This window comes from Polypterus senegalus, chromosome 4 (genome assembly GCF_016835505.1).
Source record: "Polypterus senegalus isolate Bchr_013 chromosome 4, ASM1683550v1, whole genome shotgun sequence".
In the NCBI taxonomy this organism is placed as follows: Eukaryota; Metazoa; Chordata; class Cladistia; order Polypteriformes; family Polypteridae; genus Polypterus; species Polypterus senegalus.
Genome location: NC_053157.1, coordinates 81057906 through 81084811, shown reverse-complemented (window position 1 = coordinate 81084811; position 26906 = coordinate 81057906). Strand labels below are relative to the sequence as shown.

The 26906-nt window shown below is 40.7% G+C and overlaps 1 protein-coding gene across 1 annotated transcript in view; it reads left to right on the top strand.

The window, feature by feature from the left end:
• The window catches only part of fgl1 (fibrinogen-like 1), a 94488-nt gene that overhangs the window by 28980 nt on the left and 38602 nt on the right, over window positions 1-26906 (top strand). The window contains exons 4-6 of the mRNA XM_039750947.1: window positions 2873-3032; window positions 17604-17701; window positions 22523-22611. Coding sequence (XP_039606881.1) covers window positions 2873-3032; window positions 17604-17701; window positions 22523-22611 — 347 coding nt within the window. The remainder of the gene's footprint in view (window positions 1-2872; window positions 3033-17603; window positions 17702-22522; window positions 22612-26906) is intronic.

Below are 26906 nucleotides of genomic sequence, written 5' to 3'. Positions count from 1 at the left end.
CCTGTAGTTAGGTTATAGCGGGTTGGATAATGGATGGATGAATGGATGGGTTTATGTCTTTTTTCAAAAGCCCTTATGGATAACTTGTCTTTAACAATCAAGTAGCAGTGGTCAAGAGGTCAAGCATTGTTAACTTTCGATTACTTCTGATTCAGATTCTGTTGTCCTTCTCCAATTTTATTTTCAGAGCTGATGATTTGAAGCCCACTGGATTACTGGGGGGTGGGTATTTACTAAGTAACACTTGTCAAGCTAAGTGACTGCATTAAAAATTAAATCCTTTTGTACATTGTGATGTAGCCTATGAGTCACTGTCTTGCACCCAAAAACATGAGGCTGAGTCTCAGTACTTTAGCAAAACCAGCTTTATTCAGCTTGAAACAGGAACAGCACGGTTATTTATTCTCCTATACACATACACAGCAATCAGGTAGTGTCGTGGCCAGGTTAGTGGCCAAGTATTACTGTCCCCTGCATTTATAATGTTCCTTCCATCACCCATTAATGGCAGGCAAAGCGCGAACGAGATCGGCTCAGATTTCCTTTTGCTGCAAGCCACTACAGCGTTGGGAGCTAACTGATAGGCTGTCTTCCACAGACATAGTAATCGTGCTTTGGGACGCTCTTCAGCGTGTCTTCCCGTTGGGGGGAGTCCCAAAAGAGTTCAGGAACCTTAAAATATATTGTAATAAAGAAAAAATAAACAGGCTTTCATTCCAACTTTTATTGACTACTAGCCAAAACACCTGCCATTGCCTGAGTGTATCTGTAGAAAGAATTAAAGGAAGAAGGTAAAGGTTTATAATTTTTTCTGTATGTTGACTCTGTTGTTGTTATTGCTGGCTGTCCCATCCTTTATTAACACTGCCTCTCTATCAATGAATCTACTCTTGTGAGTTGAGAATTTGTTCTTTTTGGGTCCAATTAGATCCCAGAATTGCAGCAACTCCTTGCCTGGTTGTATCAATGAATGTTGTTATGTCCTTAAAATTGAAGGTAGACAGTTTATAGTGCTTAAATCATGAAGAAAAACAGATAAAGCAGGACTTAAACGACTAGCCCTTGATTCTTCTTTGTGTTGAGCTGCAGTTCCACTCTCAATTATGCCTCACCAAACACACTCTCTGCAAAAGCGCACAATATTTTTTTTATATTATAGTAGATAGAAGTATCACATGGTGTTTTGAGAATGTGTTCTTTTCAGGTCTAACTGGATTCCAGAATTGCGGTAACTCCTTGCCTGGATGTAACTATGAATAATGTCAAATCTGACTCATCCTCATCCTCTTAGCTCAGGATGGACAGTTTGTACAATACATCATGAAGACAAGGTGACAAAGCAGAAGTTAAACAACCGCCCTTTGATTCTCCATTGTTTGATTCTCCACTTTTAATCAGGCCTCACCCAAAACTCCCTTTGCAAAAGCGCATGATACTTGCTTGTATTTTACAATAGATAGAAGTAGCCTGTGGTGTTGACCGAGTAAGTAATGTTAAGCTCTTGTCATTTTGTTTGCTAGTCTGGCTTTAGTCTGTTCAGATGCTTCACTTTCTCTAAGCCAGCAGGAGACACTGGTGTGAAAACTGTAGCACACAGGAAAAAAAAAAAAAACTACCGGGACCCTCACTGTCAACATTTTAGGTTCTAAAGAGAGCAACTATTCAAAATCTGGTCCGGTTCAGTCAAAGGCTGAAGGATTGTATAGGTAACATACAGAAAGACAGACATCCTGTTCTTTTATAGATAGGTGGATAGAGAGAGAGAGAGACAGACAGACAGACAGACAGCGGTAGATAGACAGAGAGAGACAGACAGACAGAGAGAGAGAGAGATTGATAGATAGAAAGAGACAGAGAGAGACAGACAGACAGATATATATAGAGAGAGAGACAGACAGACAGACAGAGAGTGAGAGAGAGAGATAGATTGATAGAAAGAGACAGACAGATAGATAGATAGATAGATAGATAGATAGATAGATAGATAGATAGATAGATAGATAGACTATATTTAAATTCTGTTATTGTCTTTGTGAAAAATGTACACAAGTATAAAGTACAAGCTGGGACTCTGTAGCTAAGCTTTTAAAATAACTGTCACCCACACACTTCATTGGTCCAAAATCTGCACACCTCCATCCAAGAGTGCCGTTTGGGGGTGGCAATTGGGGCGACCACCCTAGGCCCTCACGCGCATAAGGGGCCCCCTTTTGATGTCTCATTCGAGCAGATTTGTCAAGTTATATTCTCCAATTATATTTTGATAAACTCCACGTTATCTTGCAGAAATTTAGCTGAATACTGTAATGAGAAAATCCGGTGTATGTTATCATTATTTTTATTAAATTCGCACACAAGTTTGTAGTCCACACATACCGGTAACAGCATTTGACGTAACCGGCCCTGCTTGGTGGGGTTGATCAGCCCTAGGCCCTGCACACCCCTAAGGCCGTCTCTGCCTCCATCTTAAACTGGAGTGACACAGTGAAGTCAAATGAGTGGCCAGCCCCTGCCCTGAAATGCAAACATCAAAATGACAGAAATCTCTATAAAAATGGTGTCACAAGGACACCACAGTAATCAATATAAGTAATAAGAAAAACATGATTAATAAAGTGTAAAAATTGAGAAGAACAACATCAGCAGATTGCAAAGTTCATTTTCTCATCTCCACTGCTATCCTAACACAGTAAGTCTTCACTATTACTTTTGTCAGGTTAATTACCCTATAAGCCCATACCTTAAAGAAACACTTAATCAGAAGTTGCCTCTCCTTCAGCCCCCCCATTGATCGTTTATCTTATATAATGATTAAATTTTTACCATTTTCTTATGCTTGCAACACCAGAATATTTTTTTTTTTCTGTTTCAGACTGTTCTCAGATTTTCAATGAAGGGAATACAAAAAGTGGATTTTACAAGATTCGGCCTTTCCAGTCAACAACTGACTTCACTGTGTATTGTGATATGACGGAAGGAGGAGGATGGACAGTCATCCAGCGACGAGCCGATGGCTCTGAGAGGTTTGATAGGTCTGTATCATGATATATGACCCTGAGATGTAAAACTGTAAATTAAAAGGGATGAAAACATCCATCCATCCATTATCCAACCCGCTATATCCTAACTACAGGGTCACGGGGGTCTGCTGGAGCCAATCTAAAAGGGATAATAATAATAATAATAATAAATGTTATTTATATTGCACTTTATATTTAACAATCTCAAAGTGCTACAAAATAAGAATAAATTAACAAACAAGATAATCTATAGAAATAATTTAACAAAATGCCTTTCTAAAAAGATAAGTTTTTAGGTTTCGTTTGAAAGCATCAGCCGACTGTGGGGCTCCCAGGTAGTCAGGGAGAGAATTCCACAGCCTCGGCTCCACCGAAGAAAAGGCCCTATCACCCATAATGCTAAGCTTAGTTCTGGGAACTTGAAGAGTGTTAGTATGCACAGAGCGGAGGATGCCTGAGGAAGTATGAGGGATAAGGAGTTCCTGTAGATACAGGGGAGCAGATCCATAGCCTCTCTGCATCTGCCAGGGTAAGTGTTGGACGAAGTTTAGCAATGTTCCTGAGATGGTAAAAAGATGACTTACAGAGATGTTTAATGTGGGTGTCAAAAGTGAGTTGAGAGTCCATTTTAACACCCGAATTGGTAACAGTTGTAGAAAGAAGAATGTTTTGACCAGAAAAAGTGATACTGGTGATGGTAGAAGAACGAAGATGGTGTGGTGTGCCAACTAAAATGGCTTCTGTTTTAGATCTGTTTAGCTGAAGGAAGTTGAGCCTCATCCATGCCTCTATTTCCTCCAAACAAATAGTCAGTGTATATGTTGGCAGAGGAGCAGTAGAGGAGGTGGGAGTAGTCCTAAGATAAAGCTGAGTGTCATCGGCATAACAATGAAAAGAAAAACCATGTCTGCTAATCACACTTCCAAGGGGGAGCATGTAAATGATGAAAAGGATGGGGCGCAACACAGAGCCCTGTGGAACACCACAGGTAACATTATGGGTGTGAGATTTTGCGCTGCCAAGTGCGACATACTCAGTTCTACCGGTCAAATAGGATGTAAACCAATTTTGAACATTTCCTGAAAGCCCAATGGTGTATTGCAGACGGTGAAGAAGAATATTATGATCAATTGTATCAAAAGCAGCTGTCAGGTCAAGGAGAATGAGTAAAGAAGGAGAACCAGTATCTGGTGACATCAGAAGGTCATTTGTGACCCTGACCAGGGCTGTTTCGGTGCTATGGCCAGGGCGATGAAAACATTCTTGGCATTAAATGTTTTTTGACTACTCAGAATAAGACCAGGGGTGTTTAAATGGATAGGCTGGGATGGGCAGTGCATTGAGGACTCATTGTAGGTAAGGTCTAAAATGTTGATGTTTATGTGTATAGTCTGCCTAAATCTGCATTTCAAGTGCCATGTCACATCAGTAGAAAATGCAAGGGGTTTTACTGGGGTCATAGAATCAGGCACAAATTAGTAAGACTAGAATGTGGTCAACATTCTGCACAGCTCAGCTCACTACGATCCTCTTAGCCTTTTAAATTTCTGTCTTCCTTTTAGCTGATTTCCAGATGTCTAACCCATTTGTCATGGCTGGGCTGCATTAAGCGAGCTCAGTGATTTACTGCAGCTCACCGAGACAGATGACAGCTCAGGCAGGGCTGCCTTGTTCTAATGAAACTCAACACATTCCAAACAGGATAAAAAAAATAATAACACTCTTACGTGAGGACACACCTGGCTTGATGACTGAATAAGTGCAAATTCCAAAGATCTACTGTATATCTTAAAATAGAACAGATTACACCATTCCTACATATTTGAAATGAGTACTTTGACAGGCTGCTGTCTTTAATTTTATTAATTGCCAACATAAAGTACTTGATAGACTCCCCCTTTTAAATACATGTGCTATATAATGCTTACAGCTTATATAAAATAAAACAAAGTTTCATACTCATCCTGACCTTAAACCCATAGGTTTAAAATACATCTCTGACGGGTAAATTGATTGCTACTACTACTTAGAAGAGCTTCCCAGAATTCCTGTAAACACAGCTTTGTATAATTCATCCATCCATCCATCCCCACTATATTCCAACTACAGGGTCACAGGGATCTGCCGGAGCCAATCCCAGCCAACACAGGGTGCAAGGCAGGAAACAAACCCCAGGCACGGCGCCAGCCCACCGCAGGGCGTGCACACACACACACACCAAGCACACACTAGGGACAATTTAGAATCGCCAATGCACCTAACCTGCATGTTCATGTCATGCTTATTGTGCTTGCCTGGACAAGCCTTATGCTATTTTCTTAATATTTGGCATTTTTTAATATGTAACCTCATCTAAATAGAGTAGGACTAATGAACAATGGTAGAAAAGCAAACCATGCCTGTTGTATTTATAACTTTTATCCCAATTTACAACATTTAGTTCAAATTTGAAGGGTCAGTTTTATTTCACTGGTAGTAGTTGCAAGGAAGCAGGTGCCCGCCAGTAAATTACTAGATGTCTGAATTTAGCTGCAATGTGTAGAAATAAGTGGAAAATGATCATCAAGTATTTCAAAAGAAGTTTGGACTTCTTTTTAACATAGAATATCTACTGACATGTGAGTCACCGTCTTGCAACCCAAAACACAAGGCTGAGTCTCATTACTTTAGCAAAACCAGCTTTATTCAGCTTGAAACAGGAACAGCACGTTTAGTTATTCTAGCAGGATCTACCACTCTCCTATACTCAGACACAGCAGTTAGTGGCCAAGTAATACTGTTCCCTGGATTTGTAATATTCCTTGCATCCCCCATCAACGGAAGGTGCTCATAGTGGGACTGCAATCTTTTAGGATTTGTTTTCAAGGTGAGTTGCTATGGTGCTGGGAGCCCACGGTTGCCCCAGCAACTGATAGGCTGTGTTCCACTGACGCGGTGATCACGCTTTGGGATGCACTTTGGCATGTTGTCCTGTTGGGGAAGTCCAAAAAGAGTTTAGAAACCTTACAATCTAATGGTTCTGCCACTATTGTAGTTTTTGCACATAGAGAAAAAAGTTTTCACTTTACTGATTTTCCAGAAATTAGTTAATGTGTAGGAGACTGGGGTTCACCTCTCTGCATGGAGTTTGCATGTTCTACACGTGTCTGCATGGGTTTCCTCCAGGTGCTCTGGTTTCCTCCCACAGTCCAAAAACATGCAGGTTAGGTGTATTGGTGATTCTAAACTGTCCCTAGTGTGCACTTGGTGTGTGTGCCCTGCATTGGGCTGGCACCCTGCCCAGGTTTTGTTTCCTGCCTTGCGCCCTGTGTTGGCTGGGATTGGCTCCAGCAGACCCCCGTGACCCTGTAGTTAGTGGGATATAGCGGGTTGGATAATGGATGGATAGTTAATGCGAACAACTGGAAACTCATTAATAATGTTTAATTTTGTATGCTTCTTTTAACTTGTCAGAAGCTGTAAGCATGATGTGTGTTTGTGGCTCTTGTAATACACATTCTTTTAGTGTAAAAGCCATAGGGCCTATTCATTTAACTTGCCTTAAAAACTTAATACAGACTGGCCCTTGATAGTATTGGCCTATGTAACATAAAAACACTACATTTTAGTAGAACATTGAGATTCCTTTTCCTTTACTCTGTCATAATCAGAGCTCTAGAATGTTGTGAAAGATAGTGACTTGGATAATGTAAATATAGAATGTCCTGATAGGCTGGGTGGTCATTTAGCCTGGTTGACATAACTTTGTATTCTTGAACTACAGAAAAATGTGGGATTCTAGAGGTGCATTTTCCACATAAAATCTTTTCTTGGAGTTTTCTCCTCCTGTCATCTGTAACTGTCCAGCAATAGAATAGGAAATGGAATCAGGAACATTTTAGTGGCTCTCTTTTACTGTGACATGGTGGTGTGGCGGCTACTCGCAGCGGCCTCTCCGGACTGAGATAGTGTTTTTATGTAGTATTTATTATTTTTTTTTCCACTTTTTCAGTAGTACATGGATTTCAGAACAACTAATGTCCATGTATATCAAGGTGAGATGCTTCTCTGCTACCGATATTCATATAAAAACATAAAGAATGATATGCGGGATAAACTGTGCGACCTCAGTCTGCTCCAAGAACTGGACCTTCAGCCCCCGGCGTCGCCTGATACAAATGGCTGAGGGAGAGGCACGCAGAGGCAGTGCATGAGGAGGCGGAAACGCGGGAAGCGAGCAGGAGTCGGTGTGAGGCTAAAAGCTAATCCCAGCCGACCGGCATTCCTGTCCATATTACTTCATAATATCTGCTCCCTGGACAAAAAACGGGACTGCATTCGACTTCAGCGAACTACCCAGCGTAGTGTGACCAGATGGGTTCAGCTATAAAGGAGGACACCAACTGTCAAAAAGGAGGACAAAAATTACAAAATATATTTTCCAACTCCAATCAACTGCTAACCGCTGTCCGTTGTGCCGTTGGGCGGAAACAGAATATAAAACAGTGTTGTGGCTACTTGATGTTACAATTGTTGATAATGTGATAATGTAACATAATGTCACGCGGTGATGCATATGAATGGAGGATGTCCGAAGGCTGCTCATTCTCGGTATATATCATATATAATTAGTCAAAAACGGTTAACTCTGTTCGTGATTCTGTGAAAGGAGGACATTTTAATTAATTTTTGGAATGCCTGGTGGACGGAGGAAACCATGTTAAAAAAGAGGACATGTCTTCCTTTTGGAGGACGTCTGGTCACCCTAACCCAAAGTGAGTTTAAAAACTGTTGCGTCTTTGTTTTCACTGAGACGTGGCTTAGTGACAGAGTTCCGGACACCGCCATTCAGCTAGATGGGCTAGCTGTGTTACGAGTGGACAGGAATGCTACTCTGTGCGGTAAGACTCGCAGTGGTGGACTGTGTGTTTATATCAACACGGAATGGTGTAGTAACTCTGTGCTTGTTTCTAGCTACTGCTCACCGCTAGTGGAGTTTGTGATTGTTAAATATAGACCTTTTTATTTGCCTCAAGAATTCAACACCATCCACATAATCGGAATTTACATACCTCCCAGTGCTAAGGAAGCACTCTGGGAACTGTACAGCGTCATCACAGACATACAGAACACACACCTGGATGGACTGGCTATTGTCACTGGAGATTTCAATCATGAGAATCTCAAGTCAGTGCTCCCTAAATTCCATCAGTTTGTGGACTTTGCAACGAGAGGGATGAACACGCTGCATACGAACATTCCTGCTGTGTACCAGGCACAGGCCTGCCCCCACTTTGGAAACTCAGATCACATCTCTGTCATGTTAATTCCAACATACAGACCGCTCATCAGACGTACCAAACTGGTTCTGAAGCAGGTGAGAACCTGGTCAGCAGAAGGCATCTCTGCTCTTCAGGACTGTTTTAAGTGCACTGACTGGGACATGTTTAGAGAGGCTGCAACCAACAGAAACTGTATCAACTTGGAGGAGTACACATCATCGGTGACCAGCTACATCTATAAGTGCATTGATGATGTTACTGTCTCCAAGTACATCGCTGCATGCCGCAACCAGAAACCGTGGATTACAAAGGACGTGCGTGTGCTACTAAAGACCCGGGACTCTGCCTTCAAGGAAGGTGATGAAATCCCAAACTGCGCCATCAGAGTGGCAAAGCGCGCACGTACCCAGAGAATCCAGGGATTTTTTCTATACGACAAAGACGCACGGAGAATGTGGAAAGGCATCCAGGCTATCACTAATTACAGGACAACACCACCCACCTGTGACAGTGATGCCTCCCTTCCAGATGAGCTGAATAAATTATATGCACGGTTTGAAGCACAGAACAACATGGTAATGAGGAAGACCACTTCTCCTCCTAGCAACCAAGCATTAAACCTGACTGTGGCCGATGTGAGAAATACTCTACAAAGAGTCAACCCACGGAAGGCTGCAGGACCAGACAATATTTCTGGCAGAGTACTAAGGGAATGTTCAGACCAGCTGACAGATGTTTTTACTGACATCTTCAACATCTCCCTGAGCACCACCATTGTCCCAAACTGCTTCAAAACCATCACCATAGTTCCCGTGCCAAAAAAGTTACAAGTGTCCAACCTCAATGACTACCGTCCCGTTGCACTCACTCCCATTATCATGAAGTGCTTCGAGAGGCTTGTCATGAGGCACATCATAATCCTGCTGTCCCCCTCACTGGACCCCCTGTAGTTTGCTTATCACCGGTACCGTTCAACAGATGATGCAGTAGCCACCACTCTCCATCTGGCTGTTGCTCATCTGAACAATAAGGACACATACGTTCGAATGCTGTTTATCAGCTCAGCATTCAACACGATTATTCCTCAGCAGCTGACAGAAAAGCTGAGCCTGCTGGGACTGAACACCTCCCTCTGTAACTGGATTCTGGACTTCCGTCAGTCAGGATTGGAAGCAACATCTCCAGAACCACCACACTGAGCACGGGAGCCCCTCAAGGCTGTGTTGAGTCAATTATTGTTCACACTGCTGACTCATGACTGTGCAGCAACGCACAGCTCTAATCACATAATAAAATTCACCAATGACACGACTATGCTGGGTATCATCAGCAACAAAAATGAGTCAGCATACAGAGAGGAGGTGCAGCGGTTAACGGACTGGTGTAAAGCCAATAACCTGTCTCTGAATGTAGACAAAACAAAGGAGATGATTGTTGACTTTAGGAAGACTAAGAGTGATCATCTGCCACTTAACGTTGACGGCTTAACTGTGGAGGTCATCAATAGCACCAAAGTCCTGGGTGTCCACCTAGCAGAGAACCTCACCTGGTCTTACAACAACAGCTCTTTAGCCAAGAAAGCCAAGCAGTGGCTCTACTTCCTGCGCAGGCTGTGAAAAGCCCATCTTCCACCAGCTATTCTAACAATATTCTACAGAGGAACCATAGAGAGCATCCTGAGCAACTGCATCACTGTCTGGTTTGGAAATTGCACTGTCAGGGATCGCAAAGCCCTACAACAAATAGTGAAGACAGCTGAGAAGATCATCAGAGTCTCTCTTCCTTCCATCATGGACATTTATACCATACGCTGCACCCACAAATCCACCAACATTGTGAATGACCCAACACACCCTTCACACTCACTGTTTACACTCCTGCCATTGGGAAAAGGTACCGAAGCATTCAGACCCTTACCACCAGAATGTGTAACAGGTTTTTACCCCAAGATTCCTGAGCACTCAAGGACCGATCTGATATCTGATATATGTGTTCTGCTCTGCAATGTTGCACATGGTTGCACATGTTTGCACATCTGACTCACATGCACCTTGTTATACATCATGTGTCTTTATGTTATGTGTTGTGGATTCTTCATTGTCCTGTGTTCTATGTAGCCCCATGGTCCTGGAGGAACGTTGTTTTGTTTCACTGTATGCTGTACTACTGTATATGGATGAAACGACAATAAATACTCTTGAATCTTGAATCTTGAAACTGTACTGTTATGGCCTGCCAAAAGGCCTAGGGGTGTATAAATAGGCTGCACACAAGTGAGAGAGTGAGGGAGACAAAACACAGAAAAAAACTAAACCAGCTAAATAAAAACAGACTCCATTTATTGTCAAAAAGAAAAAAAAAACTCACAATATGTAGAAACTTACACAAAAGAGAAACAAGGCAGGAGGACAACATTAACTTAGCTATCTAGCTGCACAAAGTTTACCCAGCTAAATAAATACTATCTACATTTATCACATATATGGCTAGCTTACAACAATTACATTTATTTAATAATAATAAGAAAAAAAAACCCAAAGCCAGGCCAGCCAACCCTAACTCTTCATATTTTGCTCTGTCCTTCTCCTCTCACACTCTTTCTCTAACCTAAAACTCAAACAAGCTTTTATAATGTACACCTCACCAACAACCCAGGTGATTTATTAACAATGGGCAATTAGGGCAGAACTCAGTTAAGTCATCAGCACCAAATTAGAGTGTAACAAAAAGATCTAGAGTAGGGCGTAACAGTACTTACTAGTATCTGTGTTTATATATATTGTGATGTGTGAATCCCTGTCTTGCACCCCAAAACACGAGTCTGAATCTCAGTACTTTAGCAAAACCAGCTTTATTCAGTTTGTAACAGGAACAGCACGTTATTTGTTGTAGCGGGATCTACCACTCTCCCATACACAGACACAGCAATCAGGCAGGGTCATGGCCAAATAATACTGCTTCCTGCATCTATAACATTCCTTCCATCACCCATCGACGACAGGCACTTATAGCGTGAATGCAATCGACTCGGATTTGCGTTTTTCTGCGTGTCATCTCGTTAGGCGGAGTCCCAAAACAGTTTAGAAATCTTACAGTAAATTCATAAAGTACATATTTAGACCCTTTCACAATTTTTAATAATTTTGTTATTTTGGAGCCTTTTGATAAAATCATTGAAATTAATATTTTCCCCGCATTAAGCAACACTTATTATCCCAGAATGACAAAGTGACAATAGGAATTTTTATGTTTTGTAAATTAATTAAAAATAAAAACTGAAATATCATATTAACACAAGTATTCAAACCCTTTACTCAGTACTTAGTTGAAGCCTGTTCAGCAGCGATTATAAGTCTTTTCAGGTGTGACGCAATGAACTTGGCACACCTAGATTTAGGGATTTTTCTGCCATTTGTCTCTCTAGATCCTCTGAAGTTCAGACAGGTTAGATGAGTACCGTCAAAGGGCGTTGTAACCACAAGGGGGTGCTAGAGAGCCCCAAACCACAGACACAGCAATACAACTCACAATGTATAAATAAAACAAAGGGTTTTTATTCCACAATACACCTTCCAATGAACACCGCTCCAACCATTAGCCACAATTATACAATACAGTAACCCAACGATAAATCACCAATCCTTCCCCTTTCTCTCCATTGCTGAGTGTTGTTCTCTGCCTCCCAGCTTCCTTTTAAACCAGACCAGGGATCCGCTTCTGGTCTCCTGTCCAGGTTGTCCAGAGCATTTCCATCATGTTTGGAAACCAGTGCAGTCCTCCCCTGGCAGTTCCCTCTAGTGGTGCCCAACAACCTCAACAGGGCTGCATTTCCGGACTCCAACTCCCATGCAACCATGGAAGTGTCCTGATCAGGTTTAGGTCAGAGGGACACTGCCACAAGTCATGTGGGGGGATGATCTGCTTGCTGTGCGCCTGGTCTCCTCTTCCTTCCTTTATCCTGGCCAGGATGCCTGTCCTTCCTCTCTGGCATTTACAACAGTTATTTTTGTGGTATCTCCAGAAATGTTCGATTAATTTCCAGTGTGGGTTCTGGCTGGGCGACTCAGGCACATTCCCAGAGTTGTCCCAAAACCACTCCTATGTTGTATCAGTATCAGAATCAGTGAAGTGTTTATTCATCTCTGCAACAACAAAAACAACATTTATTTATATAGCACATTTTCATACAAATGATGTAGCTCAAAGTGCTTTACAGGATGAAGAAAGAGAAAAATGACAAAATACTGAAATAAAATTAGGCAATACTAATTAACATAGAATAAAAGTAAGATCTGATGGCTAGGGAGGACAGAAAAAAACAAAAAAACTCCAGACGCCTGGGGAAACAAAATCAAAATCTGCAGGGGGTCCAAGGCCACAAGACTGACCAGCTCCATCTAGGCATTCTACCTAATATAAATGATCTCAATCAGTCCTCATTGTATTCAGGCTTCACATGGAATAACTTGATGATGACGGTCATGTGGAGTTCTGGCCTTTAATCCATCAATGTAGGGACATCATGGTGCTTTGATCAGGAGGTGGTTGCGCAGATCACCATGGCATAAAACTGGAAAAAGAACAGCAGAGAAAGTAGGGGTCAGTATGGATTTCGGAGCCACCATGAATGATAATGATAATTAAATGCATGTACAGAATATCAGGATTAAACTAAAATGAAGCTATGAGAAAGCCATGTTAAAATAATGAGTTTTTAGCAGTTTTTTAAAGTGCTCCACTGTATTCGCCTGGTGAATTTCTATTGGCAAGCTATTCCATATTTTAGGTGCATAACAGAAGAAAGTCGCCTCACCACTTCATTTAAGTTTAGCTCTTGGAATAATAAGCAGACACTCATTTGAAGATCTAAGGTTACGATTTGGAGTGTAAGGTAAAAGGCATTCTGAGATAAAAGATGGAGTGAGATTATTTAAGGCTTTGTACACCATAAGCAGTATTTTAAAGTCAATTCTGAATGACACAGGTAACCAGTGTAGTGACATCAAAACTGGGGTGATGTGCGCGGAATTTCCATTTCCTAGTTTAGATTCTGGCAGCTGCATTCTGCACTCGTTGCAATCGAGTCCTGAGAGGAGTGCGTTACAGTAATCTAGTCAACTGAAAAGAAAAGCATGAACTAATTTTTCAGCATCTTGCAATGTTATAAGGTGTCTAACTTTTGCTATATTTCTTAAGTGAAAAAATGCTGTCCTAGTAATCTCATTAATATGTGATTTAAAATTCAGGACAGAGTCAATAATTACCACCTAAATTCTTTACCTTCATCTTGACTTTTAATCCTAATGTATCAAGCTTATTTCCAATACCCTCATTATATCAATTTGTGACAATCAATAAAATTATTATTTATTTATTTGGTTTGAGAAAATTACTACTCATCCATTCAGTGATCTACTAATAAAACTTCACTTTGGAGTGGTCCAAGGTGACTTAACCGAGACACATCTTTCTTGACATTACATATTTAGCAGAAGACCGGTGAATCCTTCATATTAACAAGGATTTTTACCATCATGGCAACATGGCACACTGCATAAAGATGAATAACTGATCTACTTTTGTTTTGTAAGTGTTATGAAGACCCAAAGAAGTGTTTGTTAAGGACGTTTTATATAAAAGTAACTATGTAATACTGTAGATGCATTACTGTGCTATTCCAGTCTGTGTGCTCTTTTGTATTGGCAGGTTTCTTTTCTTCAAGTATTTTAATTAATTTAGTGATGAGGGCATTTCAGAAGCTCCACTGTAAGATACTACTCCAGCTGGTCTCTTTTGATTTGCAGCTTTTTAACTACATATTACTATCTTTATTGTGTATGGTTTTAAAACTCACTTGTCATATTTAAATTCTATGAACCACGTAAATGAATGTTTAGTCCATGCACTAGATAAAATGCAGAGCAGACATAAATAAGAAACTATTTAAAAAAATACAAACAACAAAGAGAGTGTCCAACCTAATAAACTGTAACTCTGTTTCCCAAATTGCTTGAGGCAATCACAGTAAAATATTTGATTGGTGTAATTAGAGGAAATCATTAAAATATTCCACTGCCCTACTAATCCTGAGGGCACATTTCCAGTAACTAAATTACTAAAAGTACTCTTTGTTATATTGTGACATCATTGCAAAAGCAGGCACAACAAAAATGGTCAGTATCTCTGTAGTGTATTTCTGCAAGGACTCAGAGCATACACAATGATTCACAAATGCTGAACCGTAACAGAAAAATACAAAGAATTCCAAATCTACAGACGGGAACAAATTTGTTGGTACCTGTTTTATCTTGGTAGAGTAATATATGTGTTGCTCTACTTTCCCCTATTGTATTATTAATATGTAGCCTTAGAATGCCTAATCTCACAGACTTACCACTGTTTATAAGATATTATTTTATATAACTTATCCCCACCTTCCCTTCTATATCTATAACCTCAGGCAATTAGATGTAGTAAAAAGACAAGCAGGAGTTAAGTTACACATAAAATAATGTATTACTGATAATATTCATAAATAATAACAAAATGCAAAGTACATTTGAATATTGGCAACCATACAACCTGATTAAATGGTGATGTGTAATTCAGGTGGCACACAGACTTGCAGTTACTTAAAATGTCTCTAGTTAAGGCATCGTTGGTGCTCAGCTTTCAGCCACATGTCTGTTCAATATGGCTGCTGAGCTGTGCTCTTCATTGTGTTGTCTTCATCATCACAGGTTAGCAAGAGAGATGCTTCTTCATCATATGTGGGTCAGAGAGAGAGAATGTGGTTGAGCAAGCAAATTTATAGGTTTTCTGTCCAACTACCTACAGCCAATAGGATATCATGGTACTTGAAGGCCTCTGAGACAAGCCAATTCCAAACAGCCATACCTCAGACCAATGGGTGAAATAGAACATCTTATCTCCTGCCACCCCCAAGACCATATATTACGCTAACCTGGCTTTGTGTGGGGGATGGGGGAAAAGACTTTAGCAAAGAAATGCTCATCAAACTGGTTTAAGACACATCCCCCAAATCCTGTCGTAAAATTACAAATAAAAGTCGTAAACATGGGGGGGATAAACAAGAATGCCTCTCACCAAGGTACCACTAAATTACATTGGGTTTGCCTAAATTATAAATAAAGACATACAAAACATTTATCAAGTTATATGTAAAATCTCACATCACAACAGTACCCTCCATGAAAAACAAAGAAGCCATAATTGTCTCTGAAATAACATAAAACTGACAGAAGTAATTGACACCCATCATTGTTTATTCCATTTTTCACAAAAAGCAGACTTTGTTTGCTTTAGACTTTTTGATTCACCAGAATATCGTTATATATAATACGCTACCCCGGCTATTCGTTTGTCTGTCCAGGATTTTAAATCACCTGTAGCTTGTAAACTGTTTGAACTATTGACCTGAAATTCGGTACACGTATATTACATGATGTCTACTATCCGCTTTCAGGGTGATGATGATTGACCTCCAAGGTTATTCCTCTTTTTTATGTTATTTTGTTATAGAATCAACTCTTGGCAGCAGCTAGCAGGACGGCCATGTGGCGCATGCGTATGGGCGTCCTTCTCATTCCCCACCTCCTTAGCCGTCATAACCCTTACTTCTTCATATCTTAAATCATTCTTAAGGCAGGTTGGAGACTTTAGTGACAGCTTAAGTGAAAAATTAAGTAATTGCAACACAAACACTGACTTTTTTATGTGAAAACGCGAAAAGAAGCTGACGAAAGAAGAGAAGAAGTGGACTGATAGAGTGGACAAAAGAAGAGCTGCTCAGGAAGCAGCAAGTGCATCAACCTCTGAGCAAGCAAATGCTAAACGTACAGAGAACGGTCAAGTCAAGTGTATTCACTGCACGTTATCATGCGGTGCGCCGTTACTGGGTTCAAATAATAACAAACATGAAAATGGCATTGACAAAATGGGACCCTTAACCCAATATTTTGTTGCACAACCTCTTAATGAGACTTCTGCGTCTGTTAACTGGGAGTTTGGTGCTCTCTTCCTGAGTAACCTACTCCATCTGTGTCAGTTTTGAAGGGTGCCTTCTGGAGACTGCATGTTTCAGGTTTTTTCATAGATGTTTGATAGGCTTCAAAGCAGGGCTCATAGAATAGTCCAATGTTTTGTTATTCTCCATTCTTGGGTGATTTTGGCTGCGTGTTTTGGGTCATTATCCTGTTGGAGGATCCATGACCTGCGACTGAGACTGAGCTTTCTAAAACTGGGCAGTACATTTCACCCCAGAATGTCCTGATAGTCTTGAGATTTCATTGTTCCCTGCACAGACTCAATGCCAGGTATAGCAAAACAATCCTAAAATATAACCAAGCCTCAAGCACCAGTAGGTATGGTGTTCTTTTTTTGAAAGCTTCATTTTTTCATCAGAGGACATAGAGCTAATGTGACTTGTCCTAAAGCTTCACTTATGTCTTATCGGTCCAAAAGACATTCTTTCAGAAGCATCGCAGCTTGTCATTTCAGCAAATTTCAGTCTGGCTTCTTGATGTTTTTCTTTTAGCAGTGGAGTCATCCAGGATCTTCTTCCACTGAGCCCACTGTCACTCAAAAAGCAATAGATGGTGAGATCAGACTCTTATGGACCTAGATCTTGGAGTTCAGCTTGTAATTCTTTTGATGTTGTCCTTTAATGTTTATCTACCATTCTCACTTCCTTTCTGCGCTGTTGAACACCATACTACTTTAGGATGGTCTTAGCTTGTCTATCATTTTCTTTCTGGTCTCCTCAGACAACTCTCTCATTTGCTTTCTCTGGTCCATGTTCAGTGTGGGACACACAATGACACCAAAGAGCAGAGTGGCTACTTTTCCCACATTTAAATAGGCTGAGCGACTGATTGCACAATTGGAAACATGTGTGGTGCTAATTAAAGAAAGCAGCTAGTTTGAAAAATCACTCTAATCCAATTATTTTTGATCTTTTATAGGGGTACCAAGACATGTGTCCAGGCCATATTAGAATAAACAATACTTTACCTCTTTTCATTCTTTAATTTACTTGATGAGGTTTACATGGGACAATCTCTTTAATGACTTTTCACGTCTGCATAAGCATACATGGACTCTCATATCCATACCAATAAACAATCAAGGAAGGTAAAGTTCTGAAGGATAAATATCTGAGGCATACATGTGAATATCTAAATATCAAGGCCAATCTCTTTTGAAATGAGTGAAAGTCATTTAGACATTTCTGCAAGTATCTGGACCTTGACTGAGATTCCTTCTTTAAATAAAGTATAACTTGTGTCTCTCTGCAACACAGGTCCTGGAATGAATATAAGGAAGGCTTCGGAAATCAGCGCAGTACCCGAGGTGAATTCTGGTTAGGAAATGAAAAACTGCACCATCTAACAAAGCAAAGTGAGTACCTGCATGGGTTGTGTCTACCTTTACCAAGCTGATATTTCATTTTGAAATAATGTACTTCTGGTGAGCTTGCAGTCAGGCACCATCCTTAGTATTGTGGAATCATTGTTTCCAGATACACTGCGGTGGGCTGGCGCTCTGCCCAGGGTATGTTTCCTGCCTTGCACGCTGTGTTGGCTGGGATTGGCTCCAGCAGACTCCTGTGACCCTGTAGTTAGGATATAGCAGGTTGGATAATGGATGGATGGATAGATGTTTCCAGATATCAAGGCAGAAGCTCAGAGTTTGGTTTCCAGTACTCTGAGAGATGTCTCTGTCTGCACGTTCAGCCTTAGCAAAGTGCAGCTTGATGGCTGGGATTCCTATTTTATTGACTGTAGTTTTTCAATAAGACAATATAAGGATCACAAAGTGCCCAGATGCTACCAGGAAGTAGTGGCATCGGATAATCAGAAGACTTTTAAGATGATTTCTAATGGCAAAAATGAAATAGTGAAAGAATAAATGCTGTATGCTACTCTTGTGAAGAAATATCAGTTAAAGTGGGAGATAGTGTGGGTTAAACCTAAGCTGAAGGAAAGTGAGGCTATGAAAGAAGTAATTCAAGGTGTATGAAGTTGAAGTTTAGCAAGTAATGGGGTTAAAATTTTGTTCCAAAGCCCAAAGAGCTAATCTTTTTGGTTTTATTTGTTTCTCCATCATTGTGAACTTTGCTTCTGGTGTAAGGTCACATAGTGATCACATTTTCTCCTTTATACACTTTATTGTGTATATCTTAATAAAATGTCTAAAATCCCATACACACTCTGTGATCAGATACTTTAACAATTCCTCTTATCCCCCACATCTGTAACCTTAAGCAACTAGACAGAGTAAAGAAACAGGGAAGAGTTTAGATAGATAGATAGATAGATAGATAGATAGATAGATAGATAGATAGATAGATAGATAGATAGATAGATAGATAGATAGATAGATAGATAGATAGATAGATAGATAGATAGATAGATAGATAGATAGATAGATAGATAGATAGATAGATAGATAGATAGATAGATAGATAGATAGATAGATAGATAGATAGATACTTTATTAATCGCAAGAGGAAATTCCCATACTCCAGCAGCAGCATACTGATAAAAAACAATATTAAATTAAAGAGTGATAAAAATGCAGGTATAACAGACAATAACTTTGTATAGTGTTAACGTTTACCCCCCCGGGTGGAACTGAAGAGTCACATAGTGTGGGGGAGGAACGATCTCCTCAGTCTGTCACTGAAGCTGCTCTTCTGTCTGGAGATGATTCTATTCAGTGGATGCAGTGGATTCTCCATGATTGTCAGGAGCCTGCTCAGGGCCCGTCGCTCTGCCACGGATGTCAAACTGTCCAGCTCCATGCCTATAACAGAGCCTGCCTTCCTCACCAGTTTGTCCAGGCATGAGGCATCCTTCTTCTTTATGCTGCCTCCCCAACACACCACCGCGTAGAAGAGGGCACTCGCCACAACCATCTGATAGAACATCTGCAGCATCTTATTGCAGATGTTGAAGGACGCCAGCCTTCTAAGGAAGTATATTTGGCTCTGTCCTCTCTTACACAGAGCATCAGTATTGGCAGTTCAGTCCAATTTATCATCCTGCTGCACTCCCAGGTATTTATAGGTCTGCACACTCTCCACACAGTCACCTCTGATGATTACAGGGTTCAGGAGGTGCCTGGGCCTCCTAAAATCCAACACCAGCTAATTGGTTTTGCTGGTGTTCAGTTGTAGGTGGTTTGAGTCGCACCATTTAACAAAGTCTTTGATTAGGTTCCTATACTCCTCCTCCTGCCCACTCGTGATACAGCCTACGATAGCAGTGTCATCATCAACTTTTGCACATGGCAGGACTCCGAGTTGTATTGGAAGTCCGATGTATATAGGCTGAACAGGACCGGAGAAAGTAAAGTCCTCTGCGGTGCTCCTGTGTTGCTGACCACAACGTCAGACCTGCAGTTCCCGAGACGCACATACCGAGGTCTGTCTGTAAGATAGTCCATGATCCATGCCACCAGATATGAATCTACTCTCTGTCTGCTGTATCCTAACTACAGGGTCACGGGGGTCTGCTGGAGCCAATCCCAGCCAACACAGGGCACAAGGCAGGAAACAAACCCCAGGCACGGTGCCAGCCCACTGCAGGGCACACACACACCCACAAACCAAGCACACACTAGGGACAATTTAGAATCGCCAATGCACCTAACCTGCATGTCTTTGGACTGTGGGAGTAAACTGGAGTAGCTGGAGGAAACCCACACAGACATGGGGAGAACATGCAAACTCCATGCAGGGAGGACCCGGGAAATGAACCCAGGTCTCCTAACTGTGAGTCGGCAGTGCTACTCACTGCGGCACCGTGCCACCCATCATAGGGATATCATATCAGCTTTATCTTTAATAAAATAATAACAGGAATATAATTGTAACATCTGGGCCGGGGTGAAGCCTTGAGGAAAATGGACTGTTGAGTCTAGCGGAGATCGTGGAGAGCATCATGAAGGACTGCCTTCTGAGATATGATTGACAATAAAAGGAAGAGAAGGGGTGGTACCCTGAACAGGGGACTGAGGAGGGTATCACTGCAGCCTGGGAGAAAGGTATCGCTGCACACAGGAGCTGAATGTCAAGTAGTAGGAGCAATGTTAAGTGGGAGGGACTACAGTGTTGAGTAGGAGGGGCTTATTTTCTGTCACCAAAGTGCCTACATGAACCAAATGAACTATTACTTACGAATAGTGTTGTAAACCCTTTTTGAAGCTATTTACAAAAGGTAAGTTATCATTTAAAGGTATAAGGCTTTCAAATCTTTGCAATGTAATGTTTTAGAAAACTAGTGTGATTTGATGTGGTTTGACAATCATTTTGTGATTATTTCTATATTATTCTAGGCATCATTGTATTAGCTAACATAATTAGGAAAGGTGAATGAAGCTAGCTTATTCACACAGTTTGGTATCATTTGGAGGGACTGGGAATGGAGGTAGGGATTTCTGGACAGTCCGGAGGATGACGGACAGGTGTGCAAGATGGATGGATGTGTAAGGAACCAGAGTTTTTCTTTGATGGAGTTTCTCAGGGCCATAACAATGATGGGTTTATGGATAATTGTAAGTAGTTTGCTTTACATTCATGCATTTTTCTTAGAGTGTGTGGTCCCCGGCCGGGGACGCCCAGGAGGACCGGAGGAGGGCTTGTGCCTCCTCCAGACTGTGAGGGGGCGTCCGTCCTGGTTATGTAAGGGGCCTCGGGTAAAGGGCTTGGAAGCCCAGCCCTGTAGGGACCCGTGGCCAAATGCCTGCATATCCCTGGAGCCTAGCACTTCCGCCACACCAGGAAGTGCTGGGGGGATGACGACAGGGGACACCCGGACGGCTTCCGGGTGTGCAGCCGGCACTTCCGCCACACTGGGGTGTGGCTAAGACTGATTGCCGGGAAGCAGCTGGAGCCCATCCGGGTTCCCATATAAGGGGCCGTCTCCCTCCAGTCAGCAGTGGATGTCGGGTGGAAGAGGACAGAGCTGGAGAGAGGACGGGAGGCGGCCAGGAGAGAGGCATAGAGACTGTGTGGCCTGGACAGTTGGGGGAACAGTGCAGAGGCACTGGGGGTGCACGTGAGCCAAATTGTACATATTCTTGTAAATAAACGGTGTGTGGTGAAACTATGATGTCCGTCTGCCTGTGTCCGGGTCCCAGTTCACAAGTGTTACAAGTAAGTTGTTCTGTAATCACTTCTTCGTCCTACGTGTCTTCTTTTTCCTTCCTTATGGTGAGGTCACTACAATACATTTTAGTTTAATGCAGAACTGAATCACAATACTAAATTATGCAATTGTAAGTTTCAGATAAGATAGTTATTTCAGGTAAGGAGTAAGTTATGAGGTAAGGAAGATTTGAAGGTAAGGTAGTAATAGTTACTGATCATGGTGCCAGAGAGTGGTGACGTGTTGTGTGTTGATTAGCACATGCAAGTAAGAATTTCTTTGTACTCTAGAAACAACAATGACTCTATAAACCTATGACTTAGATCAATGGACTCTTTTATAATGCTGAAAGCTTTGATATGATATCTCAGTTCTCGCATTCTAACCATTTTCCTTAGCTCTTGTGTTTTAATGTACATGTAATCCATGAGCCAAACTATTACTTTATGGCAAAGTTTTCAGTCTGCTTTATCACATTCTTTTTAAACTACACTACAGTTGTCTGTTATTGTGTATGTAGTCTTCATGCTCATGCAGTTGCTGTATGTGTGTGTTGCTGGTGAAGGTGTTGTGGATCTGGTGATGAGCAGCATTTAGTAATTTGCATGAGAGATCATTTATGAATGTGAATTGTGAAGTGGTGGAAAATGCTCAAGAATGAAGGTGAAAATGAATTGATAGGGTGAGGCTGTAGGATGCTTTTTGTGCTAGTTCTTTTATAATTAAATTAGACAAATACACTCAGATATAATGCTGAAATTTCTAAATTTGAGGTAATTCCAAAAATTGGGAGGGATAACATATACTGTAGCAAATAAAAGCAAGAAAAGAAAAAAATGCAAAAATTAGAAGTGCAAAATGCAATGTGCAGATAAAATGGTTAATTAATAAATGCCAAATGGGAAATGACAAACAAGCCGTTCTATCTAAAATGTATTTTTAGTAGACTTTGGTTAATATTAAAGGGATAATTTGGAATTCCAGATCATCATCTTCACAGATCCTTCCCCTTCCTGACAAAAGTGATCACAATTGTATGAAAAGCCTTAATACTGTCTTTCCTTTCTAGGAAATTACAACCTGAGAATTAATCTGGCGGATTTTGAAGGAGAGCAGCGGTATGCTGTTTATAGTGATTTTAAAGTTGGAGATGAAAAGGTAAGATGGCAACTAAAGTGATTGTTTAGAATTTAGAATTTCTTGGCCCTGATAGACTTGTGATGTAGTTGTTGTAGTGTAAGTGTATCTTAAATTAGAATAATCTGCCATTCAATTTTAAGGCACGCTGATTTGTATAATTTTGTATAATGCAATGCCTTTGGAACATGAAATATTTCAAATGGTTCATCAAATGTGTTAAAAACATCTCAGGTAAGTGGCTACAATGGAAATAGCTGTTTGCTGTTTACTTCAGCTGTTGTCAGGGTGCTGCTAAACGTAGAAAGCAAAGATGAACTTTATGAGTGCATTTGGGAGAAATTCAGTATTTACTGAACTGAAAGGTCAAATGAAGTTTCTTTGCTGATTAGTTGGCCACAACCTAATTCTGAAGGATTAGGAAATGCAAGATGGTGTTTATACTACATGTACATATTAAAAGGACAATTGGGATGCCTCGTTTTAATTGTATTTGTGTGACTAGTTTTCAGTTCTCGTATGTGCTCAGGTCACAAGTGACTACAAGTGCCTCTGGATTCCTCATCAGAATATCATGCATCTGTCACTCAATGCTTATATAGCAGCAGGTCCAGAGGTGGCCTTAGGGGTGTGTGGAGCCTAGGACTTACCAACCCTACGCGGGCCCGGTTGCCTCAAAAGCTGTTGCCGGTATGTGTGGACTGTATAAACTTGCGTGCAAATTTAATAAAAATAATGTTAACATACACCGGATTTTCTCATTACAGTATTCAGCTACTTTTTTGCAAGATAACACACAGACTTTATGAAAATATAATAATATAATCTATTAAAAAAGTGCACCATGATCTCTTACACTCATGGCGTCGACAGCAATACAGCTAAACCAGTAATAAAACGTTGCTGTGCGTTCCACTACCAAACAGTTCCCGCACTATTTCAACTAGGCCTACTGTAGCAAACTGAACCAAAGACTCAACTAAGAAACGATGGTAGGCTCTCTGGACACAACTGAGTTATAAGCAACAAGCCATCAGTTGTTCCCAAGTCAAAACAGAAGCAAACCCAGCGACTAATGGGCTATGCCTATTTTAGGAAGGCATTATACTGGCGACCCTTTTCAGGCAATGAAGGTGGACTATGGAATGTTTTCAAAGACGTACATGTACGGAATTTGAACTTGAAGAGGGATTTTAAAAGGGTTCCTCTTAGAAGCATCTCAAATATATATATGCTGGAGAATATAACTTGACAAATACACTCGAACCGGGCACATGGACCTCAAATGCGGGGCCCCCCACTTGCCACGCCCAAACGCCGCTCTTGAGCAGGACCATGAGTTTTGGGCATAGAGGTGAGGTTGCATGCTCATGGGCCTATGATGGTAAGGCAGGCAGCAATTTAAACCTAAAAGCAAGTAAAGGAACAACCTCACAAGAAAATTCTGTTCTTGAGCAATCTAGAATGGAAAAGAAACAAAACCAGAAATGTAAGCCTTCACTAGGGCTAGCTTTGTAATTATAGTTTTTATTTTGCAGATGAATTTCTGAGCTTATTCTGTGGATCGGTGCCTAAAGAAAATGGCGTTCAAAGTTACTGTTGTGTAAAAATCTCCAAATTGTTTAGTTTGAATCAGACGAGACCCAAGGCCAATTTACTAAAACATGTACCAATTAACAAGCAATCAATAACAAAAATTTAATTTTACCGCAAGAAAAGCAGTACAACAATTAGCTATAAGGCTAGATGAAAACCTGTACTCAAGTATACAGTATACCGCTGTGTGGCGGTTGATTTTTTCAGTGGTGCTGATTAAGTCCAGGAGGAGAACAGAGAGTTATAAAGTCCAAGCAATACCAAAAGTTGTTTGTAAAGAAATGTCTTTCGAAGACAAGCCTGCATTTCAGTAAATAGGGGTAGACCTGTACACCAAATTTCCACTTGCATCTAAAGGATGTACCTGTTAGGCTAATTGGTAATTGTAAACTGGACTTCTGTGAATGAATGGGAGTTTGTGCATGAGGGTGCCATGTGATGGCAGCCATTGTCATCTCTCATTGCTGGAGCCTGAGGCTCAATTGTCTGTAATCTGAAGTAATTTGTGGCTCAGTCTAAGAGAGTGCTGGTCCTGCCAAGGCACAACAAATTTATGGCTATAGAAATATAAATGAGTGAATATTATAGGAATGCACAGTATAAGTACACGATGGGAGACTCTGCTTTAAAGGATGCAAGTTGTAACAAGGATTTATTTAGGGGTATTATGCTCAGACTGTATATGCATTAGTGAGACCACATCTTCAGTATTGTGTGCAGTTCTGGTCACCATACTCTAAAAAGACATAATAGCAGAGGACAGCAAACAAGGTGCCTCTCAGGACTTAAGGACATGTCCTACTCTGACAGACTCAGAGAATTCAACTAGCTTAGTCTTGAGCAGAGGAGATTACGTGGGCACTTAATTCGGGTCTTCAGAATCCTCAAACGCACCGATCAAGTGGATCCAGCAGAATTTTTCAACTCAAAGGTGAATCACATACTTGAGGACACCAGTGGAAATTAAGGGGCAGTGAATTTAAGACAACTGATGAACGAACATTTCGGAGTTCACTTTGGCATGAGTTCGGCGAAATCATGTGAATGTTTGTAATATTCGCTCAACTTGATGAAATGCATTAAAATCAATTCAGAACCATTTTTGAGTAAATTATAGTGGTGCGACGGTATTTAAAGTGTCTCTGGGGGCTAGGCAAAAGTCTGCTAGCTATGCTGGACTGATATAAATTTTATTTTCTTATTGTTAGTTTATGGCCATTTGTTGTATTTTATTTATGATATTTATTCCATCTGCGTCTTTTGGTGTTTGAGGCACAGTGGTGCAGTGGTTATACCTGCTTCTCACAACTCAGATTATATATTTGGCCATAATAATAGGTCCAAAATAGTAGGCAAACTTTTCCCTAGCCCTCATGGACACTTAAAAGACCACTCAAGACCAGTTCAGTTCCTTGTTCCCTGTTGATTTTAATTCATTTCGCCAAGTTCAGCAAATATTGTGAATATTTCTGTGATTTCACCAAACTCACTGCCAAGCAAACTCTTCAATTTTCATTCATCACTATTTAATGACTGAACCCAGGAAACATTTCTTTACGAAAAAAGTGCTGGGAATCTGGAACAAACTACCCAGAGATGTAGTTGAGGCTGAAAACTTGATATCTGGACGAGATATTGAGAGAGCTTAGTTATTTGTCAAACAAATGGGTTTAATGGACTGTACGGTCTCCTGTCATTGGTCACATTTCTTATGTTCTTATGCTTTATTTTAAGATTTCTATAAAAGATTTAAATGGGTTGTACTGATGATGCATTATGACAAGTAGCACTGATGCCAGTGAGTGTGGCAGGTTATTAATGAACTTTTGTTGTTTCCATGCTACAGTCATGCATGCATAATGAATGCCAGATTAGATCAGACGCTCAATGTTTTTAAAAATGCAGTCTTTGCTTTTAATTTGCTACTTTTTCCTTCTATTGGCAACTTTCAAAATATAAGTACTATCAGATTTTAAACCGATATAAATCTTAGCTGATAAACAAACAATAAACATCAGAAGTGTGTTTTTGACTTCTCGGTGATATCACAATATGTAATAGCTACTTATATAATCATTATGCTCATGAGGCAGTGGGAAAAACCTTTTCCACGATATGGTGAATACAAAGCCATTTTATGACCTTTAATTAGTTGGATGTTTTCCTGTTTCTAACTAGTCTGTAACTTTACATGTTTATTAATTATGAAATTAGTCATTTGTAAAATTTTCAGTTACATTTTTGTATGTGAACTTGCCCCAGCTGGAGCTTTGTATTCTGAGCTTGTAGTCAGGGAAGCCATTACACAAAAATATCCTGAATGAAACTGAACCTTTGATAATGTTTCACCCTGTTATATTTTCTAACTTTACAGCTTTATTTTGCCTTTCTCTGTCATGATGTTTATATCGTGAGCATGGCTAGCACAGTGCTGCTGCCTCACTGCTCCAGAGTCCCAGTTCAAATCCTGGCCAAGACGCTATGTTAGTTAAGTACAAGCATTCTCCCTATGTCTGAATGCCTTTGTCTCTGGATATTCTGTTTTTAATCTCATATCCAAAAGGTATACATGGTAGTGGGGTAGACCCCTACTCTCTTTTCTGTTTCTTTTTCCGGTTTCTTTGTGGTGGTGGCCTGCACCACCTCCACTTACTCAAAGCTTCATGATGCTCCAACAATGATGGATGGATTAAAAGGCAGAAGTCTACGTGACCATCATC